General features: G+C 33.1%; 1 protein-coding gene across 2 annotated transcripts; it reads right to left on the bottom strand.

The window, feature by feature from the left end:
* Positions 1 to 220: 220 nt before the first annotated feature.
* On the bottom strand, positions 221 to 26,565 carry LOC110030729 (methylmalonate-semialdehyde dehydrogenase [acylating], mitochondrial). 2 transcript variants are annotated; one of them, XM_020733617.1, is made up of 19 exons: positions 26,419 to 26,562; positions 26,298 to 26,344; positions 26,132 to 26,206; positions 25,893 to 26,054; positions 25,724 to 25,802; positions 25,443 to 25,597; positions 25,139 to 25,202; positions 11,542 to 11,621; positions 10,994 to 11,059; positions 10,172 to 10,222; positions 9,891 to 10,042; positions 9,675 to 9,765; positions 9,365 to 9,445; positions 2,484 to 2,561; positions 2,166 to 2,201; positions 1,966 to 2,009; positions 1,800 to 1,878; positions 1,442 to 1,532; positions 221 to 485 (listed from the first exon to the last, which is right to left on the bottom strand). In XM_020733617.1, exons 1-19 carry the CDS (start codon positions 26,444 to 26,446, stop codon positions 376 to 378), a joined length of 1,569 nt encoding a protein of 522 aa, XP_020589276.1. In that variant the 5' UTR covers positions 26,447 to 26,562; the 3' UTR covers positions 221 to 375. The 2 variants fall into 2 exon arrangements, with proteins under 2 accessions (XP_020589276.1, XP_020589275.1); XM_020733616.1 differs by having other exon boundaries at positions 1,800 to 2,009; positions 26,419 to 26,565.
* Positions 26,566 to 26,845: the final 280 nt, after the last annotated feature.

Below are 26,845 nucleotides of genomic sequence, written 5' to 3'. Positions count from 1 at the left end.
TGCACACATTAGCATTACAAGAGTTATTATTATTACTATTATTATTATTAAAGATTAAATAAGTATCATGTTCTTTATTCTTTTATTAAATTTCATACATATCATAGTGTAAATATGCCTAGGGCCATCTTTTTTATACTTATTGGTTAGTTTAATGCAATATGCAACCTTTCAAAGCCTAAGCACACAAAGAAACCTTAATCTTTGCTAAAATTGACAATAATGCAGGAACATGGAATATATTCCAGAAAATGAAAATTATGAATTGCATAAGTTCAACATTCCAAACATATTTTAGAAAGCAGGATCATAAAAATACTTGAAAATTGTAATTAACAATCAAACAAGAGGATAAAAAAGTGTCAATACTGGCCTCTATGTTCTCAGCGATGTCGGCATTGCCAGTGAAACTCCCTGGACAGGCAAATCTTTCCACTGCTGTGTCACAGTTTTTATCTGAGTGTAGAATTGTACGCCGGCCTTGCCTGTCATTCAAAAGTACTTCTATGGGTTAGAGAAGGTGAAAAAAAAACACTGGTTTGAGTATATTCTGGCCCAAACTTTAATCTGAATGGATGGGTTTTAAATCACTCAAATTTGATTTGAGATGAGCACAATTCATACAACAACGACAACAACGCAATTCATACAACAACGACAACAACAAAGCCTTAATCCCACTACGTGGAGTCGGCTACATTAATCCTTTTTCTACCATTGTGTCCTATTTAGTGTCATATTTTCATTTAGTTCTAACAAATTAAGAACATTTTTTTTTATTCAAGAAGCCCAGCTCTTCCTAGGTCTACCTGTGTCCTTCTTAACATAATTCGAATATAGAACATATACTCTCCTGATCGGATCACTAGATGGTCGATGCTTAATGTGACCAAACCACCTAAGACTACTCTCACTAATTTTGTCGGTCCCAGAAGCTACACCAACCCCCAACCCTATCACGGCACATTTTGTCTCTAAGTGTAAAGCCACTCATCCACCTAATCATTCTCATCTCGGCAACACTTAACTTAGTATTATGCTTCTCTTTTAAATGTCAACATTCAGCGCCATAGAGCATTGCAGGTCTCACCACCGTCTTCTAAAATTTTCATTTCAATCTAAGCGGTATTTTTCTATCACACAAAAGGCCTGAAGCATTCCTCCATAATTCATAAATAATTAAATAATTCTTATGTTACAATTCATCCTAATTAAATTTTAATCAATATCCTTACCAAAGTTCAAGGAAGTAATTGAATTTACATTGAAATAAGTCTAATACATGAGTAATCAATTAAAATGTATATTGCACTGATTTGGGGGGAAAAAATACAATAAATTGGAAACCCATCCCAACAAAAAACTTAATCAGAATATGCTGTCCTGACTCTGATTACAAAGAAAAATGGTGTGGAAAATCAAATAATAAATCTGAGCGTACCATAGAAGTTAAGATCACCCGCAAAAGATGCCTTAGAGCCGGTGAATGAGAAGAATGGGAGAGGAACTGGAATAGGCACGTTAATGCCAACCTAACCAGTTATAAAAGAAAAAGAAGTCAGATAAATTTCTCCAGAAACACAAGACATTTATAAATATAAAGTAAAAACTATCTTGGCCTCATGTCTTATTTTCATAAATTTCCGATTTTCTGAGGATTTGGCTGCACTGCTACAAGTACAATGCACTCAATATTCCAAAATTTCGGTGACCGATCCTTTTTTTCCACTTTCTTTTGATGGATTATTTAAAGTTTAGTAATAGTTGTTTAAAATTGGCAATTGGCAACTTAAACATACCTGACCAGCTTCAATATTATTCTGAAACTTCCTTGCAGCTATACCAGAAGAGGTAAAGATGGATGCTCCATTACCATACCTAGCCAAAAGAAAAAGGTAATTTGGACTTGTTAAGTGACAAAAATATAAATACTTGAAAACTGTCCTGGAAGAAGAAAAAAAATACTTGTTGTTGTTGACAACGCTGATAGCCTCTTCAAGACTTTCGGCCTGTCAAAGTTTATAAGAGGGCAGTGTCATATAAGTCTGAGTGCATTTGCAATTAATTTTATTTGCAAGGTTAAAAAATGCAGGTTATACACAGAGCAAGGTTATGGTGCCTATATGCAAAAGTCAGCAAAAAGGGTAATCATCATAGGTGCGTACCTGCATGCAGAGGAGAACTGGACCGAATATTTCCTCCTGTTAGATTCAGCAGATGATGACATTAAAACATGTGCAAGATTAAATGAATGCGTCATTCAACGGTGAAATGTTTGCAATTTACAAAAGAAGCTTTCAACATTTAGTTTCTATATCCTTTTGAACCTTTACAAGCAGATCTATTAACCACAGTAGAAAAAAGGTCGATGATCGTGGTGAGGACTGAGGCAATGAAAAGGATAATTATGATAAATGGTGGCAATGCCTGCCAGAACATCAATAACTATGATGAAAAATAGCTAAGGTAAAATGCTTGAATACCTTGTAACATTCCATGTCAGATGTGACATCAGCTAAGATTGTAGGTCCCACAAAGTTGCCTGCTTCATAACCAGGAACCTAGAGAACAGAGGATCACAGATAAAACGAATTAAGATTTTAAATATTTATGATTTTGTTTTATATTGAAATAGTAAGGATAGTAATAAAACTTCCAGCAAAATTCAAACAAAAAATAGAACATACACAAGTCACAGAAGTTTTCATGGTTAGGTCATTTATATCCAAAACTGCACAAGAATCAAATGCTCGACTAAACTTTAAAAGGGAAGTTTATTAAAAAAAAATTATACAAAGTTAGAGACAATTAGACACTTGGTCTATATCAATGAATGAAAAAGAGCATTGCCAACTACTATGTAGATGAGAACAAGTTGAGAAAAGGACATTATAACTTTCTTCCCTTCTCTCTTGCATCCATCCAAATGAGGAAAGAATATTACGTCCGGACGTCCCCACATCCGGATGGCCAACTGCCGAGCACCACGTCGCCCGCCGCCAATGTATATGGCGACATGGCACCCAAATGAACTCGCACTTGTCCGGACGTAAGTATTTGTATGTATTTTAATGAGATGTAAGAAAGATTTGTTCAATAACTTTTAAGCTTGATTTTGTGTTTTAAGACATATTCCTGAGTTTGATGCATTTGCATTAATATATGGGCGAACATTTTAGAAAATTTGTTATTGAAAGTCTTGGATACATTAAATACTTACTTTTCCATTATATGTCTCACACTTGAAATGTGCACAAGATCTTAAAAATTATAAATCTGCATGTGCCCCATCAAATTAAGTAGTGCATAAATTTCAAGGGTCATTCAAATAATTCTTCTTCTGATAAAAGTGCAAAATTCTTTTGGAAAGTTTAAGATTATTTTAAAATAAAAGAACCCTCATATATCAAAAGTCAAATCCAAGATAATTAAATTACGCATGCTCTCAATCGGGTTGACTTGTCTATGAAGCAAGGTTATAAGTCCTACTCCAAAAATCTAATCTTCATCCTCTTATGGAGTGGAGTTGATAGGTCTAATAATTTTAAAATAGATTTTTAAATCATAAGATAAGAATTTGCAAGTTCAAATCACTTAATTCGACCCTCCTCCTTAATAGGACTGAAGTTGGCATATATACTAAAAAGCTTAAAAAACCAAACTCAAATGAACTTAAAATTTAAAATGTTTAAATATTCAAAATCCTCAATGATATCAGAGTTAATAAAATATTTAATATTGAAATTAAACTAAAAGCACAATGAAAAGAAAATATTATTGTTGAAATTCAAAAGGGATTACAAACAAAAGCAGTTTAAATAGAAAAAAGACAAACACAAAAGACTACCTAGGACAAGGAACTAGGGTGGTGGATTGTGTGTCAAGGCAGGGGAAACAGAGAGTAGTAGGTGGTAGAGAAGTTTACGACAGTGAGGGGAAGGTGGTTTGGCTGCTAGCAACGACCAAGATACAATGGAGTATGTAGCGGCAAGCGAAAACTATGATGGTGGCGGCTAGAAAACAAGGGTGCGGCCTATGGAGGCCGAAGCCACCTAGGAGTAGGAATAAGTGGTAAAAAGGTGGGCGCGCAGGGAGGGCAACAACAAGTAAATGAGGGGGAAAGGGGAGAAAAAATGTGGAGATAATCACAAACTTGAAACAAGATACAGTCAGAGCACCGACAGCAAAAAAGCTGAAGCAAAAACTGAGCTAAAAACCCAAAAAATAACATATAAATATTGTAATGGTGGGGCCCCTTAGTTGAGCGGCAATTTCCCGTGAAGAAGTGATCATATTGTGGATGAACCGGTTTATGCTAAACAAACCCCAGTTCGACAACTGGGGTTCCCACATCCTACTCCAATGCAGAAGACGCGCCAGCAATGTGCAGGAGATGCACTCGCATCACTCTTCCAGTTTTGTGGAGCTTCAAACTCATCTCACTGTCAAAGCTTATGGTCCATGTAGCACGGACTCAATCTGCTATGTTAAGAGTAGTGAAGCCCTGTAATCTCACTGGGTTGAGGCGTCTTCGACTATAGTCCGAGAAGTACATGGATATCACTAACAACTACATTGTCCCCCAAAGCACCTGAGGAGTTTTCCACACTTGCGAGCAAACATCCCTACTGTTCCACCCATCTGGGAGTACATTGCTGAGCTGAACTGGGATTCCGAGTCAAAGTGTATTTTGCTGAATTCTCCAAGAATAGCCCAAGGTAGATATAACATGTTTTTGAGGTGAGAATAATTTGAATCATTTTGAGTAGTGGCAGTCAAAGTGATAGGCAAGCAAACAGGATGTCCTGAAACTCTCTCTGTACTGACTGACATGTGTCTGCTACAGGCTCTTCTCTCTCGTGGTCCTCAATCATCCCCAAGAACGATCCTCCCAATGCTTCTTTGTTTGCAAGGGTACCTCTAATCTTAGACTTCGTAGAAGGTAGAAATGCTATGTGCTCACCATCTTTGGTGAATGAGTAGGTGGTCATGTACCCATCAAGTTGAGCCTTGTGATCATACTGCAACAGTTTACCCAACAAATTATGGTAGGTATTCATGGGCATCACATCACATCAAACAGGATCTTGTAGCTTGCTCCCAATAGAAAACTCCACGAGATATCTCCTGCCAATATTGATCATGTTCTCCTTTTTCAACCACATCAGGAAATATGGATGGAGATGTCTCTGAGCAGTAATGCTCAACTTGTCCACCATCAGAGTGAATGTCGCATTCTTGTCGCTATCTCCATCGATTATGATGCTATATACATTTTCTTTCACGGCGCAACGAGTGTAGAATATATTATGGCAAAACTAATGTTGCTCCTTCAGGGTTTCAATTTGAAGAACTCGTTGAACCACCAACATGTCTCCATTATATGGTGAGCTAGTACTCCTCACCATTTTCTTCAGTTGTTTTCTCTTCGCTAACTTCCTCTACTACACCCTACTCGGTAAAGGACACAACCCAACTCGTTGGGCAGCTGGAGGTGATATGCCCAAATATATGGCATCTGAGCATTTTATAGCTTAAAACTATAGTGGGCGTGCTACTCTTCTCAGGTTTCTTCTCACTCTAACTGGTTTCATCCTTATCATGACCAATCTTCTCAACTGCCTGAGACGTGCTTTTGTTGACATCTCCAACTACGAGTGGTCATTTGAATGTTGCTGATTGTCTGCTTTGTTTTGATTATCTCTCCATCTTCATTGCAAAGATCTGAACATCTCCTAGTGACCAATAGGGTTGCAATTGCACATGTTATTGATGGATGGCTTCAGACCTTCCATATATCGAACTATCATATGTTCCTCTGGCTTGACCAATTCAAATTTTACATTACATTGGTCAAATCATATTGTGAACTCCTCCAGTGATAGGTCTCACTGTTGTAGGTGATGGAGTCTCAGAAATATATCCTGATGGTAGTGAGGAGGTAAGTACTTCCTTTACATCTCCTTTCTCATCTTTTCCTATCAAGTAACATTGTCACTCATCTCCTGTCTCTGCAAGTTTTCCTGCCACAAGGAAGTACTCTTTTTCAATTTAATGGATGTGAGTTTTACCTTCTTGTCTTCTGACACTTCTTTGTACTCAAAGATTCTCTCGACCGACTGCAACCATTCGATAAAATTACCTGGATCAATCCCTACATCAAACTCCGATAGATCCACTTTTACTCTGAAATCTATATATTCACCATAAGTCGTCTCCTCTCTCGATCTTCTCTGACAATGAATTCAAAAGCGTTGTGGTCTATCCTCCTAACCCTTTTCATCAGTTGTTTCCTTGTCGCTAACTTCCTCTATTGCACCCAGCTCTGTAAAGGACACAATCGACTCGTTGAGGAGTTGGATTTGATATGCCCAAATCAATGGCAGCTAAATCATTTTATAACTAAAACTATATTGGGCATGCTACTCTTCTCGGGCTTCTCAACTCCCTAAGACGTGCTTTTGCTGACGCCTCCAACTACAGGCGGCCGTCTAAATGGTGGCGATTGTTTACTTTGTTTCAACTGTCTCTCCACTATCAATGTTAAGGTTTGGACATCTCCCAGAGACCAATATGGTTGCAATTGCAAAATGTTATTGATAGTTGGCTTCAAACCTCCCATGTATCGAGCTATCGTATTTTCCTCTAGCTCGACCAATTCACATTCTATTTGAAGCTAGTTAAATTGTATCATTAACTCCTCCACTGATAAGTCTCTTTGTTGTAGGTGATCAAGCCTCAGAAATATATCCAGACGGTAGTGATGAGGTATTTCCTCTACATCTCCTTCCTCATCTTCTCCCATCTGGTAATATTGTCACTTCTCTCCAGTATGTGCAAGTTTTCCCACCACAAGAAATTACTCTTTTTCAAATTAATGGGTGTGTGTTTCACCCTCTTGTCTTCTAGTACTTCTTTGTACTCAAAGATTCCCTCGACTGACTGCAATCATTCAATGAAATCATCTGGATCCATCCCTCTATCGAACTCTAGTAATCCACTTTTACCCTGAAATCTATATATTCTCCATGTCACCTCCTCTCTCGATCTCTTCTAATAGTGAATATCAAAGCGTTGTGATATGTCCTTCTCATCACTAAAGTCCTCCCTATGGAAGGGATTCAAATTCTCTTCCCTTCCTTTGCCTCAACTCTTCATGTCATGGTTGAGGGTAATTTCCCCTGGGTCTCGTCACCAATCTCTGGTGGGACTCTAGTAAAGTGAGCAGATCTTTCATTATATATCTTCTCGAGTAGGTTCCGACATATTTCTTCTTGGTGGCATTGTTAAGTTTGTGGGAGTGAAAGAGGTTATTTGAGGATGGGAAAAAAAAATTTTGGGGTGGAGGTAAGTAGGGATGTTATAAACCCTTGGATAGGACTGGGACTAGGCCAGCTCTAATACCAAATGATACTAAAGTTAAAGCAAAAACATAATTGAAAAAAAGTATTATTGCTGAAATTTAAAGGGGATTTCAAACAAAGACACTTGAAATAGGAAAACAATAACAAACACAAAAGACTCCCTAAGGTGAGGAAGGAAGGTGGTGGTTTGTGTGTTGAGGAAGCGGAAACTGAAAGTGGTAGGTGGTAGAAAGGTATACGGAAGCGAGTGGAAGGTGGTTGGCGGTTGGACAACAACCATGAGCCTATGGATCGTGCGGCAACAAGCAGGAACTGCGATGGGGCAGCTGGATATCAAGGGTGTGATGTAGGGAGGCGACAACAACCTAGGATGAGTAGGGAGAAGCGATAGGAGCAAGGCGGAGGCACAGGGAGGGCGGAAGCCATTGAAGGGGAAAAGGGAAGGAAAAATGTGGAGGTAATCATCACCTTGAAGCATGATACAGTCGCAGTACCACCTATTCTTGGATACAACCCGAATAAGAAAAAGACACAAACAACAGAAATGTTGAAACAAAAACTGACCTAAAACCCAAAAAATAACATATAAATGCTACTATGATAGCTAATGGTGGGGCCCCCTCAGTTGAACGACAATTCTCTGTGAAGGGGTAATTGTGTGATCCTGATCCCCTCGGGATGAACCGGTTTACATGAAACAGTGCCCAGTTAGTTGGTTGGGCTTGTCGCATCCCGTGCAAGAGACACACCCATGCCATGTGGGAGACATGTTTGCGTCAATATTTCAACCAAAGGGGTAAATTTTCAAGATCAAGATTTTCAAAATAACCAAACAAAATATTCATGTAAAATTAAATCATTTAACAATTTAATGCAAGCCGCATCCACCCTTCGCAATATTTTGTCAAGACTGACAAATGTTTGATTGACTTCAACTCACAGAAGAGTTAATTTTACACCGGGTGTATCATTATGTTTACACTCAAAGTAGTTTCATGCCAGTAATGATATGACTCGAGTCCTCTGATCACGTGGATTGGCCGAAAGTCTCCACAATATAGAGATTACGACCAAAGCTCTCTAACTGAATGATTGACTCCAAATGGCAACATTATATTGCGTTCATGACTGCAGCCCGTATTTTCCCTAATAACTTCACGTTTTTTGAGTTGTGAATCATAAGAATACATATGATTGGTACAAAATCTTTTATTAGCTAAGTTCGAGATTAAATGTGTTGCCTTAGACAAATATTCACCCCATATCTATAAGGATCTTTTGGACGACACAACTCATAGTTGCTGACAAGAATCCTTCAGTCGAGTTGAGTAGGCTATTTCCTCTAACTAAGTAGGATCAGGGACCACGATGACCCGGGACGACGAAACCATGGGATCTTGATCGGATTAGACATTATTTCTCCCATCATCTACTTTAAGCTCTAAGTGATAAAATTTACAATTTAAAATGTAAGTTTGTTGCTACTATATGTTAAATATGTTGATTATTTAGTATTCAATGACTAACCTTAATCGAAAGTGCTCTCCTGTGATCTTGAGGGGTAATTAATTATTGGAGCTTGCACCTATGAGAACCTCGAACCCCAAATAAAAAAGTCTTATCTCAAAATGAGGGTGAAATCTCTAGATAATGTCTTATCTACAATCTAGTCTGTCTTATAAAATTTCGACCCTCAAAGCTTTCTCAACACAACAAAATAGTCTAGGGCATCAGAATTTTTGGAGCCCACACATAGCCCCCCCCCCTATATTTACTTTTGACTCTGGGATGCAAAGTTCATCTCTCACAAAGTTCTATTTGTAGTGAAAACAAAGAAACCAAGAACTAATTTCCAGATCCCTCAAAAGTCAATAATATAATATTTTCAAGATCTTTAAATTAATAAAGGGTTTCCAAAACAAAAGAGTAGAAGTAAAACTTCGACTTAAAAACACTTTTTATGGTAATTCTACGAACATCTAGTCAGAAACAAATCTTACCACAATGTTTCTCCCATCAAGCACTGCCCTGGCACCACTTTCAATTCCACCTTGGATCAATCTGCAAATTCGATCCTTTGCCTGTTTATAAAAAGCAATCAAAGGGCACAGGGAATATCCAATGCATGTCAACGATGAGTATCAAACACAGGAAAATCCCCAACAAATTTCATTGAAATGAAAGAATAGAATTTGATGCACATCAAAAGTTGAGACTTGAGATATATATAAACACGGGAAAATCCACAAGCTAAATACAGTATATATTTATAAAATGATACTATTTAGGCAAATATATCGTTAAAATCACCTGTCTGCTGATGACAGGACCAAGGTCTGTACCAGCCTCCAGCCCAGCATTTACTTTCAATGCTTTGGCACGTTTAATCAGTTCATCCTCCCTGAATAGGGCCAAAAAAATAATGAAACACCATCCGAAATGCTTCTAAATTAAGTTTGAGCAACCACTTTTGTCAAAATTTTTTTAATGAAAATCCAAAAAAACTCAACAACCAAACTATAGTACCATGGTCTTGATCCCCCAACAAATACAATGGTACTGAGCGCCATGCACCTTTGTCCGGCAGCTCCAAAACCAGCAGCAATTAAAGAATTTAATGTTGCATCGATGCTAGCATCAGGCAAGACAACGGCATGGTTCTTCGCACCCATATTTGACTGAGAAAGGGAATCATTCTTTAGATAACTCTAATACTTAAGTGAAAGAAATCTAATTACCAATAGTTAAAAATAGTTAAGAAATCAAATATGGAAAGATATAACATAAATTCTCATAGACAGGTTTACCTGAACACGTTTCCCCTTAGCAGCTGCTCTGGCATAGATGTGCATCCCAGCCTAGACAGAGACAGCAGTCTAACATAAATTAAAACCCATGGTGTGGCAAACATCACCACCTTTTGAAAACTTAGACAAGAATAGAAAGTTTTTAAATTACATTTTTATCTGGACAATATCTACTTCTAACAATTAGTCATAGGATGCAGTCTTAAATTCCACTTCTACTTATACAGTAACAGCTGAGGTAATGTAAAACCATATGCTTCTTCAAACTTTAAAATATCTACGGCCACAGCCATGAAACTTCATAATCCTTAACACAGACTATGCTTGATTACCATGAAACTAATAGCATTTCATAACAAAGTACAATGCCAAGATTCAAGTCCCAGCAATGATTGAACAGTAATAACCTTTCTGGGATCAAGCTCTCCCTCATGTACCTCAGAAGACACTACAAATGTTAAATTCAAAGCACGATATATTTGAAGAAAAGTAACACCTCTTTTTCAAACCAGTTAATATTTATGGCCCAAGACTTTTGCCAGTACTGGTTTAGACTCCCTTAACAGATGGAAAGGAAAACGTAATGCTGTGAGACTAAATAGGCATGTCAGAGAACGGAAATACAACTAAATGGGCATGTCAGAGAACGGAAATACAAATCTATACAGTGAAATACACAAGTTGCATCAGAACCGCAGGAACGCGGGTATTCCCTACTTCTTGTAACACGTGACATGCAAAAGCACAGCAAACAAGAAGTCCAAGTTCTGATAAAACAACAAAAATTAAAAACCATGCTCAAAAAGTGCTAGCTTTGCTTACTGTGTTTGAACCAACAAAAGATATAGCCCTGATATCATCATCATCGCATATGTTGTTAACAATGTCCTGCCAAATTCAACAAAAGATATATCCCGCAACAGCATGTTAATTAATGTACAAATAAAACAGAGCAAAATAAGTAAAATAATAATCAGGGCCCCTAAATTTTTTTTGATTTATATATGCCATATATCCTATAAAAAAACACAGGTTAATTCATCCATAAAAGTAAAGAGAAAAAATGCATCAACACTGGCAGATCAAAGAACTAACAGGACCAAGAAAGCGATTATAATATTAATCTATAAGTATATGAAGATATCCATCATTGTGACACCTGCTGAAATTAGCGCCAAAGACCTTTAGGATAGAAAACAAAAACAAACAAGCATTTTATTTGAGACAGCATAAATTGGTGTGTGTGTGTGGGCGCGCCCATATACTTAAATAATGATATAGTGAGCTATATTAAATCTCAAAGGACAATGTAAAAGTCATGCAGACGCCCTAATATCCTCCCAATGCATCAATTGTTACTTCACACTTACATGTGTACCATGAACAATATTCAATACTCCATCAGGTAAGCCAGCCTCCAGTGCTAACTCTGCCAATATCATTGCAGCACCTAAAGAAAAGTCAACAATATTCATCTATTAAAGGATTTGGTATATCTAGTTTAGCTAGTATTGTACTTCTATGTGAAAGTGCAAGCCACTTTGCAAAAGCCTAAAAATTGATTATGACGTGCTTAAGCTTAATAATACTGATTGGCCCATATTAGAGACAATAAAAGCAAAAAATATTTATTAATTAAAGGATTTGATATATCTAGTTCAGCAAGTATAGTACTTCTATTTGAAAGTGCGAGGCCACTTTGCAAAAGCCTGAGAACTTGATTATGATACGCGCTTAAGTTTCATAATACTGATTAACCAATATTAGAGACAAGAAAATTACAAAATCATCTCCAATATCAGTAACAAGAAAACACTCTTAGAACCAAAACAAGAAAAAAATACATGGGCATGCTTGTTGCAATTTGATCCTTTTCCATCAAAAGTACTTTGCATAAAGTTACAAAAAGATCCTTCTCTACTGCAACTGTTATAATAGTACTGTCATTTCATTCTACTATTTGTTTTTTTTTCTTTTCTTTAAGGTGGAGAGGTCCATACCAACCTTTTTGACAGGAAATTATTTTTTAATGAAAAAGCTACCTTAGAATTGAAAAAAAGGGGGCAAGTTGGAATTGAAAGAGATAGTATCACCGGTTTACTTACGTATGAAGGAATATAAAATTTAACAAAAGCCTGTTACAACATTTTCAAAACTGCAGAGTACGAAATTTTCAAAGGAGCAGAACAATTGACATGTAAGAACTTGAGACAATTTACAATTTGCCAAATTCACATATTAACATGGCATTGCACCATCATCTGCTACAATTTAGAACATTTCTATGTTTGTGTCCCCCAAATATTATCATCCTATTTGTATTAAAGAATAAAATGGAAATTTATGTCAGGAAGATATTCTGAATTAAAAGGTTACCATAGAATTGAGAAGGAAAGGAGGAACATTTTGGAAATAAAAGGGCTAACATCACCAGTTTATTCAAATATAAAGGAATATCACATGCAAGGGAACCTGTTAAAGCATTTTGAAAAATGTTGGACAAAAAATTTCTGAGCACCAAGATACTACAGACATGAAAAAAGCCAGAGGGACAATTCACCATTTGCTAAATTCACATACTAAAATGGCATTGCAACATCACCTGTACCAATTCTGAAAATATTCAAACTAGCCATGCCGCAGTATTGCTATCCTACTGATATTAAAGAATACAATATAAATTTATGTCACTCAAAGTAAAGTCGGCTGGATACTTAAGTTGCATGGGTAATGTTTGTTCAACTCTAACCATGTTTTAAAGTTAAAACCGAAGAGACCTAGATGCCTAGCATCTAATAAAAAGCATGAAGATTAAAAATTTCCACGGTTGGACAATTTAATGATGTTAATTATGTGCATGTCAGCATTTGCATCTGCTAGTATAGTTTCAGTTGAGAACCAAAGACGCTGAATTAACAGGTTGAAAACTATTAATCCTCATCCTGTAAAAAATCAGGATGCAGAACAAGTTAGTCAAGAAACTAATTGGGATGTCCGGATAAGATTTAATCCGAGAAGATCCACTAATCTTACACGGGTATCTTATCCTTCTTCAAATCATTCTCAAAATGATTCAGATGAATTTTCAACAATAAATCAACGAATAGATAAAATATATATATTGAGTAATAATCTATTACACCCAAATAGGGCGGAAAACTTATCTCAGCAATCAAAGACAAGTTTTAATTTTAATAATGACTGACTTAAAATAATTCGCTCAAAAACAAATACTACAAACTTTAATCAATTATTAGCTACAACCAAAATATGAATCGTTCAGAAACTGATATTGAAGTTGTACTACGGAAGATGATAGAACAAAATTTTTTTTAATTTATTTTAAAGAAAATGAAAATAGATTCTATGAAGAGAAAGATTTTTTTTTCATTTTTAACATGGTTTAGTAATGAAATAACCAAAAATTAAAACATGAATTAGACATGTTAACCAGAAAATGAAATATTAATTCTGAAGAAATAGTAGAATTTATTTATCCACCAATTGTTTCCAGAGTATTAGACTTAGATAATAGGAACCCAAATTTTGGGTTAAATATTTTTGGATAAACTCTAAAAACTAATGCTACCAAAGATTTTATTAGTATAATTAAACAATTAAATTTTACAAGTACTAATCTATCTTTTGACCTTAAATCACTGAATGAAATTAGAAAATAAAATAGACCAACTTATTTTCTCTTTAAAAACTCAAAACAAAAAAGAAAATAAGTTCAGCAATTATTTCTTCAGCTCCTACTATAAAACAACCTCATAATCCTAACTTCCACTTATGACCATTTGTTCATGATTTTGAAGAATTAATTAAGAACATAAAATGTACTAAAATTTTGACCTTAAATAAAGATGATTAATTAAGTGATGAATCAGAAAATTCTGATAATGATAAACTTAAACAAATTAAAATTGAAAACATTGAAGACCAATTCTAAGATAATAATTCAGAATTAGAATAATTTAAACTACATTAATTAAAGGACAATAAAGCCTTAACTTCATATCAAACTTGACAGAAGGGTCGATACTACTATCTTCAACCTATCTCTGCAGATATTTTATATGAAGAAGATAATAATAAATATCAAAATGATTATAATCTATCAAATATTTATGAATGAGATATAAACGGTATGACTTATCGTCATATAAAATATTACAATGAATGATGATTATGTCTCTGCCGCTCAGACTCATTATGATCGAGCACATCAAATTGTAACCCAATTAACTTGTGGGTTTATTGGCTTTCTGAAAGGCTAGTAAGATAATTATTTAACTTGGGAACAATGAGAAGAATTTTTAAGTCCCGTAATGATAAGAAATTATAATCAAGAAAATAAACATGTTGTTTATAAATTAATCATTAATATTTTACAGGAATAGTATCTGATAATGGAGAGCAACTTCGTTCTCTTCTATAAAAATTAAGATAGCCAACTTTGACACATTTTTTATGAAATAAAGATGTATTTTTAATTAAAGTGATGTCTCTATCAGATGCGAATAGTAAGTACTGAAAACAAAAATTTATTAAATGTTTACCCAATCTTTTTGTCAATAAGATTAAAAAGACAATGACAAGATATTACTATCAAACATATTTTACATAAATATTTGACATATGGACAACTAATCAAAATGTGTGTACAAGAAGACTTAGGCTTATGTAAAGATCACAAATTGAGATATCAGATTAAAAAGAAAAGGTTAACAGAAAGAAAACGATTATGAGCTTTCTGTGAACAATTTGCTTATGATATTCCTAAAATTTCAAAAGAAAAAAAATCTTTTCATAAAAAAATATCATAAACAACACTCTGAAAGATATTATTCAGATAAAATGTCTAAGAATTCTCATAAGAAAAATAAAAATTAAAAAAATTAAATGCTACAAATGTGACAAAACAAGTCACAATATAAATAAATGCATAGTAAAAAAAAGTGAGTTTAATATTGATGAAAATATTAGGTGATCTATTTTCAAAATCATTTTAAATTTATCCTCTAAAACTTCTGACAATTAAGATAGTGCTGATGAAATTGATAAAAATTCTTCATATTGTCGGAATTTTATAAAAATCATTGCACAACAAAATCTGAGTGCAAATGTAATAATGAAAGTTATTACAAATCTATAGATAAAATGAACAATTTATTTATTTTATCTTCTTTAACGAGAGAAGAAATACTTTGAATTGCAAACTAAACTGAAGATAAAAAAATCGTAATAAAATGTTAAAAATAGTTATTGTAGCTAAAGAAGAATCATCCTTTTCAAATATTGATTTTTTCGGATACTATATGAAGGAAAATTTAAATAAAGCTTTAATTTTAGATACTGAAAATAGACATACAACGATAATGATTTAAAAAGTGAAGTTAATATTTTAAAATCTGAAATAAATATTTTTTTAAAGAATAAAAAAAATACTAGACTATTAAATCTAGAATTACACAATATTATACCTGCTAAAATACCAATAGAAAAATAAAATGATCAAGAACAATCTTTTTATATTCTTTAAGAAAAAACTATTATGCATAAATGATTTATAACTATTATTTTAAATATAAATACAAAATATACTTTATCCCGTCTCACTGCCCTCGTTGATAGTGGTACATATATGAATTGTATTGAGGATGGAATATTTTGAAAAAATCATGTAGCAGTTAACTTCTGCTTCAGGAAAATAAAATGGAAGTAAATTATAAAATTTTCACAGCTAATATTTGTAAAAATGATGATTGCATTAATATTCATAGTCTACTAGTTAAAAATTTAACACAATACATTGTTTTGGGAATTTTGTTCCTCTACAAAATAATGTCAATTAATAAAATTGATAATACTGGAATCTATTCCAATAAGTTTGGCAAACCAATTATCTTTGAATTTATTATTAATTCTACAGAAATTATTTTAAATCAAATAGATAAATTTAAAAGAAAATCAGGTAAAAAAGACTTGTAATTATTTAACTGATTTTCTCACTCGTCAATTTTTGCAGGCCGAAAGACAAAGAGGGGTTACCCCTCACCCGTGCATTAAAGTGACACCCCAACGGGGTGGCTCCTCCTTTCACGGGGGAAGAGGCAATAGTCAACCTAAAGTGACACCATGAAAATCTATTAATTTACAACAATATCTTTATGGAAACCCAATGGCATCCAGCTCTACATCGGGAGTTAAATCTCTTCAATCTCCTGACTTACAAATTCAAGAGGTCATTGAATTTGTGCTAAAAAACTTCTAAATAAAAAATTCTTGAAATCAATTTAGAAGATTATGAAATTTATGATCTTTGAAAATCTAAGAAAAATATATGGGTACAAATGTCTGCACTCAATATATTCTTGATCGTAAATCTTACGAGGCAATCCCCGCTTCATTAAACTGTTTTAAAATTCAACACAATCATAATGAACCCAATAAATTTATTGCATATAGTTAAGCGATAATTAATCGCATACTACATCATAAGAATAACTCCTTTCCAAATCAAAAGATTTGAATTTGTTCATCATCTATCTCATCAGAAAAAATTAATTTATTTCAATTACTGAACTTATATTCAAGCAATGAATCATGTTTTTTTTAATTATCAATCCAAGGCACAAACATTCTTGGCTCTTCATTTTAATGTCAGAAATCCTCAATAAGGATATACCAAATTGGTTTATAGCATAGTGAGACAAATTCGGTGCCATCAACGAATATTTTTTGAAGAAATTACTAATTTTTACCCAACTTTGGTTGAATCTTCTCTGCATCTCACCAAAATAAAAAATAATTTTTTGGCAGAAGGTATATGCGAATTACTTTTCTTTTACCAGACCTAAATAACCTGAATTTTCGCTTGGAATTTATGTCATCAACAAGACAGTATCAATAATAAATGTTTATGAATAATATTTTTCATCAAATTGTGATATACAATTATTGTCGGTGACGAAATAATCCAGATTAATAATGTCATCATATCCAATCTTCTCAAAATTTAAGAAACAAAATCCAGAAGGATTTTCTTTAAAAGAAATTTATGAAAATGAAATGAAATATCCTCGAGAATCTCCGAAGCAAATCAAGCAGCGAATGCAAATGTTCTATAAGAAAAAAATGAAAGAATTATTTGAATAAGAGGAAAGTATGCTAATATCTCAGACGACGAAGAAAACTAGGAACAAATGGTAACCTACATCGACTCAAATTAATAGCATCAAAATGAAAGCTACTTAAAGTGGACTCTAATAAGTTCACTGTACATAAACATTATGGACAATAATTTTGGTGGTTGAAATAATATCGGTTGTTGGAATAGTTGTTGTAATAATACTGGTTTGAGTAATAGTATTTGTAATTGTTCTTACTTTATGTGATGTCAAATAAATTTGTTATCTTTTATTAAGTTGTATTATATTAGTTTAAAAATTCAATCTTAGCTATAAATAAGGACTTTATTTTCTGTTAATGTGTGAAAGTTTTTAGAATCTTCTCATTGTAAAATAGAAGTGTTCGTCTGGTGTTTCTCGCAAGCTTGGAGTCCTGTAAGTTCTTATGTTATTAATATATTTCTGTTTTTCATATCCTGATCTTGAATTAAAAAAGTAACCAGATAAACATCTAGAACTCTTTTTCACTAAATAAGTCTAATAGGGTAATCCAATAACAGCTGGATGAAAACATTATTGTTCCACTAAGTTTTTAATTAAAAATGAGCCGAGTCAACAAGAATCAGGCAAAAACATGTCCATCCTGGACATTAAAACGCCCACAAACAAGGATGGCTCGTGGATTAAGCTTAGTTAGAGCAATAGTATAATCAGATCAGAATGTCAAACTCAGTATAATCTGCATGTCAGTCAAGAATATTAAATTGCAGAACAACACCCGACTTTACGATGCAAGATATACCTATCCTGACAACGTTAGATTATCATATTAAATTACTTACAGAAAAATAGTTCTAGAAAAGATTTAGCCACCATGACTCTTTACCGACTCAAACCGGGATATCAACAAAAATAAATATATTAATAACAGGAGATCATACAAGCCTCCAAGCTTGCAAGGAATAACAGGAGAACACTTCTATTTTACAATTAAAATACTATAAAAACTTTCACGCCTTAACAGAAAACAAAACCCTTATTTATAACTGAGGGCGGACTTCAAACTAATATAATACAACTTAATAAAAGATAACAGATTCATTTGATGTGATATAAAAAAAGAATAACTATAGACACTATTACATCAACCAGTATTATTACAACTATTATTTCAACAGTCGTTACTGTTTCAACCACCAGAATTATTGCCCATAATATTTATCTCAAGTGATCTCATTGGGGGTCCACTTTAAGCAACCTTCATTTTGATGTTATCAATTTGAGTCGAGATGGGTCATCATTCGTTCTCAATTTTTTTCGTCGTCTGATCTGTTATTGGTACTAGCATGTTTCCCTCTAATCCAAATAATTCTTTCATTTGTTTCTGATAGAAATCTTGCATTCGCTGCTTGATTTGCTCGGTAGATTGTCGTGAATATTTTTATTTCATTGTGTCATGAATTTCTTTTAAATATAATTTTTAAGATTTTATTTCTTGAATTTTGGAAATATTTGATGTGATGACATTATTAATCTAAATTATTTTGTTATCAATAATAATTGTAGATCATCATTTGCTGAAAAATATTCTCCATAAACATTTATTGTTGATATTGTATTATTGATGACATAAATTTCAAGCAAAAATCTAGGGTATTTGGGTCTGGTAAAAGAAGAGTAATTCACACATACCATATGCCAGAAAATCATTTTTTATTTTGGCGAGCTGCGGAAAAGATTCAACTCAGGCTGGGTAAAAATTAGTAATTGCTTCAGGGAGAATTTCGTTGATGACAACAAATTTGTCTCATCATGCTAGAAACTAATTTGATATCTCTTTATTGAGGATTTTTGACATTAAAACGAACAGTCAATAATACTTGTCTTGGATTGATTATTAAAAAAATATAATTCATTGCTTGAATAATAAGTCTAGTAATTGAAATAAAATAAATTTTTCTGCTAAGATAAAGGATGAACAAATTTAACATATTTGTTTTGGAAAGGAGTTAGACGTCAGTCCTCATGTCGTATGCAATTAATTATCGTTTTACTATATGCAATAGAATTATTGAGTTCATTATAATTGTGTTGAATTTCAATACAATATAATGAAATGAGGATTGCCTCATAAGATTCACGGGCAAGACTAACTTAAGCATAGGCATTTGTGCCCATAAATTTTTCTTAGATTTTACAAGGGTCGTGAATTTCATAATCTTCTAAATTAATTTCGAGAATTCTCTTTACATATTTTTTGCAAAAATTCGACAACCTCTTGAATTTATAAAACGGGAGATTGATGTCCCAATGTATAGGTGAATGTCATTGGGTTTCCAAATAGATATTGTTATAAATTAATAAATTTTTATGAGGTCACATTAGGTTGACCGCTACCTCTTCCCCCGCGAAAGGAAAAAGCACCTTGTTGAGGTGTCATTTTAATGCGCGGATAAAGAGCAATCCACCCCTCGTCTCTCTCTGCAAAAATTCACTAGTGAAAAAGTTAAGTAAAGAATTATAATAACTTCCAATATATTCAATATCAAAATTCAAAACAAGATAATTGAGTTTGCCAACAAGCAAAAATTTGTTTGAAGATAAGATTTTTGACATTCTTTTGCAGTATATATTTAATTGAATTACAATTAATTTGTAATAATTTTTTTTTGTTTAATAAATCATCTTGAATTATGGAGGTCTACATTGGAGTCTAAAGGTCTTCATTTGAGTAGAAAGTAGAACTAAAACTAAAACTAAATACATGGAATGTCATTTTAGTAGTAGTAGCTCTAGCTACAGAAGTGTAACTTTGGGTGATCAAATTATTAAAAGATGTGAACAATTTAAATATCTCAAGTTTGTTGTTCAAAGCAATGGTGATATAGATGGGGATGTTAATAGTAGAATTCGAGTTGGTTGGTTGAAGTGGAGGAGCATTTTGTGTGATAGAAAAGTATCGCTTAGACTGAAAGGAAAATTTTATAGGAGGGCAACGAGACCTGCAAAGCTCTATGGCGTTGAATGTTGGCCTTTAAAAGAGAAGCATGATACTAAGTTAAGTGTTGTCGAGATGAGAATGATTAGGTGGATGAGAGGTTTTACACTTAGAGACAATGCAAAATGAATATCTTCGTGATAAGGTTAGTGTAGCTCCAGTGACGAACAAAATTAGAGAGTCATCTTAAATGGTTTGGTCACATTAAACGTTGACCATTTGATGATCCAATTAGGAGAGTAGATGTTTTAGATTCGACTTATGCTAAGAAAAGCAGAGGTAGACCTAGGAGGGCTTGAGCTTATTGTATAAAAAATGATCTTAATTTATTAAAACTAAATGAAAATATGACACTAGATAGGATGCAATCGAGAAAAAGGATTCATGTAGCATACCCCAGTGGTGGGATTAAGGCCTTGTTGTTGTTGTTGTTGTTGTAATAAATCATTTTGAAATTTGATAATACATTTGACTATCGAAAATATTTCTTTATTGATAGTCGAATATTGTTCTAGAATGATATTTCACTTAGCAGATGTAAAGCGAACTAATTATTTAGTATTCAAAGTTTTTTACTTTAAGGCTCTGTCGTAGCCAAAATTAGAGACATATTTCTCCACTATTTTAGAAAGAGACGAATCTGTAATATGTAAACAAGATAACATTTTACTTTTTGCTCAATTAATTAGACAGGTTTAGCATGATTTTATGTACAAGAATTAAGTTATTATTTTTTAATTTATTATAAAAAATAATAGTATCTATAGCAAGGCCTTTATGATAATCCACTATATAAATGAGCTAACCTAGAAATCTCTGTAATTGACGGGGATCAGTAATTTCATCTGAAAATTTAGAAGTGAATTCTATATTTTTTTATGATAATCCGCTACATAATTGAGCTAACCCAGAAATCTCAGTCATTGACGGAGATCAGTAATTTCATCTGAAAATTTACAAGCGAATTATATGTTTTTTTATGATAATTCGCTACATAATTGAGCTAACCAAGAAATCTCTGTAATTGACGGAGATCAGTAATTTCATCTGAAAATTTAGAAGTGAATTTTATGTATTTTTCAATTAGAATAATTGTATTACAGACAATATTATTTTTCAAAAATCGTATTTCGATTTGAAATAATTTGATTTTTGACGTTGAAATTACCATACCATTATTTTTAACAAGTCATTGAAATGTCTGTAAATGTTTAAAATGTTCTTATATTGATTTAGAGAGAACAATAACATCATCAATGTAAACTAATATATAATCAAAAAATAGAGTAAAGATTTTATACATTTTTTTAAAATCCAAAAGGAAGATATTTTAATCTGATGGCGCAACATTCCATTCAGTGTCCAAACAAAACAGTGAAAGTCGTTTTATACATGCCAGACTCAATGATATGAACCTGCCAGCACCTAGATTTTAAATCAGATTTTGAAAAGACTAAAATTTTATCTAATCGATTAAGCAAATCACTTTTATTCGGTATGGGATACCAAATCCATTTCAATATTTCCTTTAAAGGTTTATAAATAATTACTAACTTGGTTTATTTATTCCCTTTTCTGCATTATTCATAACATAAAATGCAATACAGATCCAAGGTGAGCTGGATTTTCTAATTAAATTTTTATCAAAAAGTTTATTAATTTCTTATTTACAAATTAATTTATAAACTGCGTTACTATTTTCTTGATTAGGATTTTTCTATTATTGTGTGACTTAAAAATTCTTCTAGTTGTTCCTGGGTTAAATAATTATCGAATCAGCCTTTTAGAAGGCTAGTAAACCCACAAGTTAACTGGGTTATATTTGATGTGTTTGATTATTATGACTGAGCGATAGAGACATAAATCATCATTCGTTGTAATACAATTTATATCTGACGATCAGTCATATCATCTATATTTCATTCATAAATATTTGATGGATTATAATCATTTTGATATTTATTATCTTCTTCATATAAAACATCTGAACAGGTAGGTCAAGAATAGTAGTATCGACCCGTCTGCCGAGTTTGATATGAAGTTAAGACTATTGTCTTTTTAACTTATATAGCTTAAATAATTATAATTCTGAATTATTATCTTAAAATTGATCTTCAATGTTTTCAATTTTAATTTGTTTAAGTTTATCATTATCAGAATTTTCTGATTGATCAGTTATATGAACATTTTTATTTAAGATCATAATTATAGTATCTTTTATATTTTTAATTAATTCTTCAAAATCTTGAACAGATGATCCTAAGTGGAAGTTAGGATTGGGACGTGGTTGTATAGCATGAGCTGAATTTTGAGCTTTTAAAAATAAAATACGTTGATATATTTTATTTTCTAATTTCATTGAATGATTTGAGATCAAAGAAAGATTAGTATTTGTAAAACTTAATTGTTTAATTATACTAATAAATTTTTTTATAGCAGTAGTTTCTAGAATTTTTCTCAAAAGCATTTTACTCAAAATTTAGGTTTCTATTATCGAAGTCTAATAGTGTGGGAACAAATTGAGAATAAATAGATTCTACTATTTCTCTAGAATTAATCTTTCATTTTCTCGTTAACATGTTTAATTTATGTTCTATTTTTTTTGTTATTTGATTACTAAACCATTTTAAAAATAAAAGAAAATATTTCCCTTCATAGAATTTATTTTCATTTTCTTCAACATAAATTTCAGAATTTTTTCTTCTATCATCTTATGTAGCATAACTTTGATACCAATTTTTGAACGATTCGTATTTTAGTTGTAGATAATCATTGAAAAGAGCTTAAGATTATATCTTTTAGTTGATTCATTGATGATATGCCTTGGATAAAGTCTTACAACTGTTGAATTAATTGTGTCTTATTAGATACAAATGCTCTAATGACATTATTGGTTGACACAAATGTTATTGAAACCATATTGATAGTAAAATTTATTTCCAAAAATTCAGCTCCTTCCCTCCTAATACGCTTCTGTGATTTTATTCAAGGACCAATGAATAGGAGTGAAGATATTTATTACAATAAGTGAGAAATTAAAATAATATGGAAAATGCTTATAATATAGATGACTCAAAATTAATAAAATAATAAGTAAATGATACCCAGATGTAATATGTTTAAATATCATTGATCTATCATAAAAAAAATGAAAACATAGATATAGATATATTTTCTAAAATTAAAGCTGGATGTTTAAAAAAAAAGTGACTTAAAATGTTTTTGTGAAAAATGGATATCATGAAAATTGAAGGTACATTTATTGAACTATTATTATGCTAATAATTTTATACATACTTGAATATTGACCTATTAGAATTCATTGATATCTAAGTTAAGGACGACAAAAATAAGAATGTTAAGATAAATGTGTGATAAAGGTAGGAATGACTATAGATGATTATATTTGAGAAATTTTTTTTTGTTTGTCATAAACATAATTTTCACGAACTTTAAATTCACATATTTCAAACATTGAAGCTTTATTTTTTAAAGTAAAGACTTCATACATTTCTCACTCATATGGTTAAATTTGCAATGTCAAAGACCTGCATTAGCTTGTGTTGCAGTAACATCAATGAATTGTCATCTCATTGGTTAGGTAATGAGTGTCTTTAATATTACCTTGAACTATTACAATTGTTTCTTTGGTCACCTTCCATGAATCATCTGTGAAAGTAATCACGTACCCTGACTTTGACAACTGGTTCATCGAGATCAGATTTCTTTTCAAACCCGGAACACTTCTAACTTCACTGAGCTTCCAAAATGTTTCATTTAACAACTTGCTATCAACATTACTCTTTCATACAATACTACAAACCTTGCTATCTCTCAAATAAATATTTTTCTAAATCACTCTGAGTGTAATCTTTAAACATCTCTTTGTTGGGACATGCATGAAAAGTGATATGTGAAACTACCATCTAAAATTCAATACTGACTAGGGATAAAATCAAGGAGTCACTTTCACTTTTCATCGAATCTTCAGTAAAGAAACACCCCCTTTGATACCACTTGTGGGATGAAAACCAAAGCTTCGATCGATATTTACAATCAAAACCATACTGCTAAAAAATGATCACACCGATTCTAGAAATTCAGAATAATAATATCAAATGGAAACGCACAATAAAGAAATACCATAAAAACACACAAAGATTTAATGTAAAAAACCCAATAACGGAAAAAAATCACAGAGACGCACCATACTGAAAATTTTCATTATGAAAAAATAAATGTGTAGAAATTTACACCACTCATAACTTCTCTACTTTGCCAAAACTTACAACAATTTTGCCCCTTCCTATCTTGATCGCACAAGGGAAATCACGCGCTAAAATCCAGCTCTCAACACATCACACCTTCTATGCACCGTTGAAAGAGAACCTAGACTGTCGCAAGAGAGATAATACTTCGTCGCTCTTAATCGAGGGCTTAAAATTGAAATGGGAGACAAACCGCACCTGTTGTTGGTGCATCGCTCCTCAGCATAATTAAGCCACCCACTCTGTTCCGAAGCCTAGAATTGAAGGAATCGCGACCTAGGTATGCCACTACTTAGAGTAAATATGTAGTCCGATTTAGCTATGTCCGATAATGGTGTGGCTATCTAGTCTTGTGACACAAAAGAACTAGAATCCATCAAATTGGAGTCGGATTGCTTCTTCCTCTGTTGCTACTGCTAGGTCCTTCCTGGTATAAATCCACATCTCACACAGCCTAACAAAAATACTTTAAAAATGAACAATTAAATGTTCTTTTTAACATATTTCACATTGTAATTACTGTGATCAGCATACAAGGAAAATTAAGAAAAAGAGAAAAGAATGAAACCTGGATCTTTCTCTGATGGCTTTAGAATGAAGGTATTACCACATGTAACAGCCATAGGGAACATCTGCAAGAACTGACTACATTAGAGACCAATACATCAAACCCCATAAACAAAATTCAAAGTTATTTCTATATTTGTCTCTGCAAAATGAGGAATCATAACCAGCTGGCAATTTTGGTAAACAATTCAGAAAGAAATTTTAGATACGCCAAACAGAAGATCAGGTTCAGTTATATCACACACTTGTAAAAGGCAAGAGACATTTAAGTAAAGAAGATTATATCAGAATTGAGGTAGGCATACCCACAAAGGAATCATTGCAGGAAAATTGAATGGGCAAATCCCTGCACAAACACCAAGAGGTTCCCTAATACTGTATGTATCAATGCCATTGGAAACATTTGAAACATATTCACCCATTTGAAGAGTAGCCATTCCACAGGCATGCTCCACCACCTCTGCATCATATCAATCATGATACTACTGATGCATCAATTATAATGATAAAACAATCCAAACCTCTACCAAAAATTTTCCAGCTCAAAAGGTTACAACTCAAATTTTTAAGGGGGAAAAAAACTAACCTAGACCACGAAAGACATCGCCCTGAGCATCACGCAAAGTCTTTCCCTGCTCCGTGGTAATATTCAAGGCAAGCTTATCCTGCAGAAAGCACGCACAAGATTCAAACTCATATCTAAAGATTCACATTAATTGGTTCAATTATAGCATCACGCAAGTAGCATTCCCAACCATATCCCTCCGGATGAGCTCTTGGAGCTTGAACATGACCCGCTGCCGCGCCGTGATAGGAGTATTCCTCCATTTTGGATAAGCATTCTTTGCAGCACGAACCGCAGCCCTGAACTCTTCATCCGTAGTCAGAGGAATCTTAGAAACAACCTCTTGCGTTGCCTGCGACCGCCAGACAAAGAAAAATTTTAAGAAAAATATTGAAAATCCGATAAAGAAAATGGCAAAAGTAATCATACCGGATTCACAACGTCTATGGATTCCACCGATCGCGATTCAACAAACTCTCCTCCGATGAGATTCCTAACTATTGGCTGACAACCAAAAAACAAAATTACTAATTCGGATTCCAAATAAAAAAAAATGCTCAGCTAAATCAATCGAGGAAAGAAATAGTTATCCTACCGGAGGATTTCGGTAGATCGGCTCCGCCGCCGTGGAGAGAAATCGAGCTGTGGCACATACAAAATAGGTTACGGAGGGTTTCAAAGAGAGAGAGATGGAAAAGGGGACGGGCGATGCATACCGCTCCGGCGAATTGAAAAGCGGAGCATACTCGACGGTGACAAATTGGAAGTGCGGCAGCGACGCGACGAGAGTGAGGCTTTGTGGTGCTGTCCGTCTGTCCGTGCCCGGAGAAAATATTAACTCAGCGACAGTTGCCTCCAATTAACGAAACGCACGTGGAATTCCGGATAAATAAAGGCTGCATCAATTTCGGGACAGCTTTCATAAAATCATTTTGTACTCGATGAATTCTCCACATATTAACCCAATTTCGGACTCATGCAGCTAGGTTTTTCAGAAGCAATATTTCTTTAGGTTTTTGTATTTAGTTTTGAAAACTTCTTCCATTATACATATATCTTAAATTTTATTATTTTTATATAATCTATTAATAAATATAAGTTATGACATATAAATAATTTTTTTTTATAACAAACTAATAATAC

This window comes from Phalaenopsis equestris, unplaced genomic scaffold (genome assembly GCF_001263595.1).
Source record: "Phalaenopsis equestris unplaced genomic scaffold, ASM126359v1 Scaffold000755, whole genome shotgun sequence".
Lineage (NCBI taxonomy): Eukaryota > Viridiplantae > Streptophyta > Magnoliopsida > Asparagales > Orchidaceae > Phalaenopsis > Phalaenopsis equestris.
Note: the sequence above shows the minus strand (reverse complement) of the source record. Positions and strands in the feature narration are given on the sequence as shown.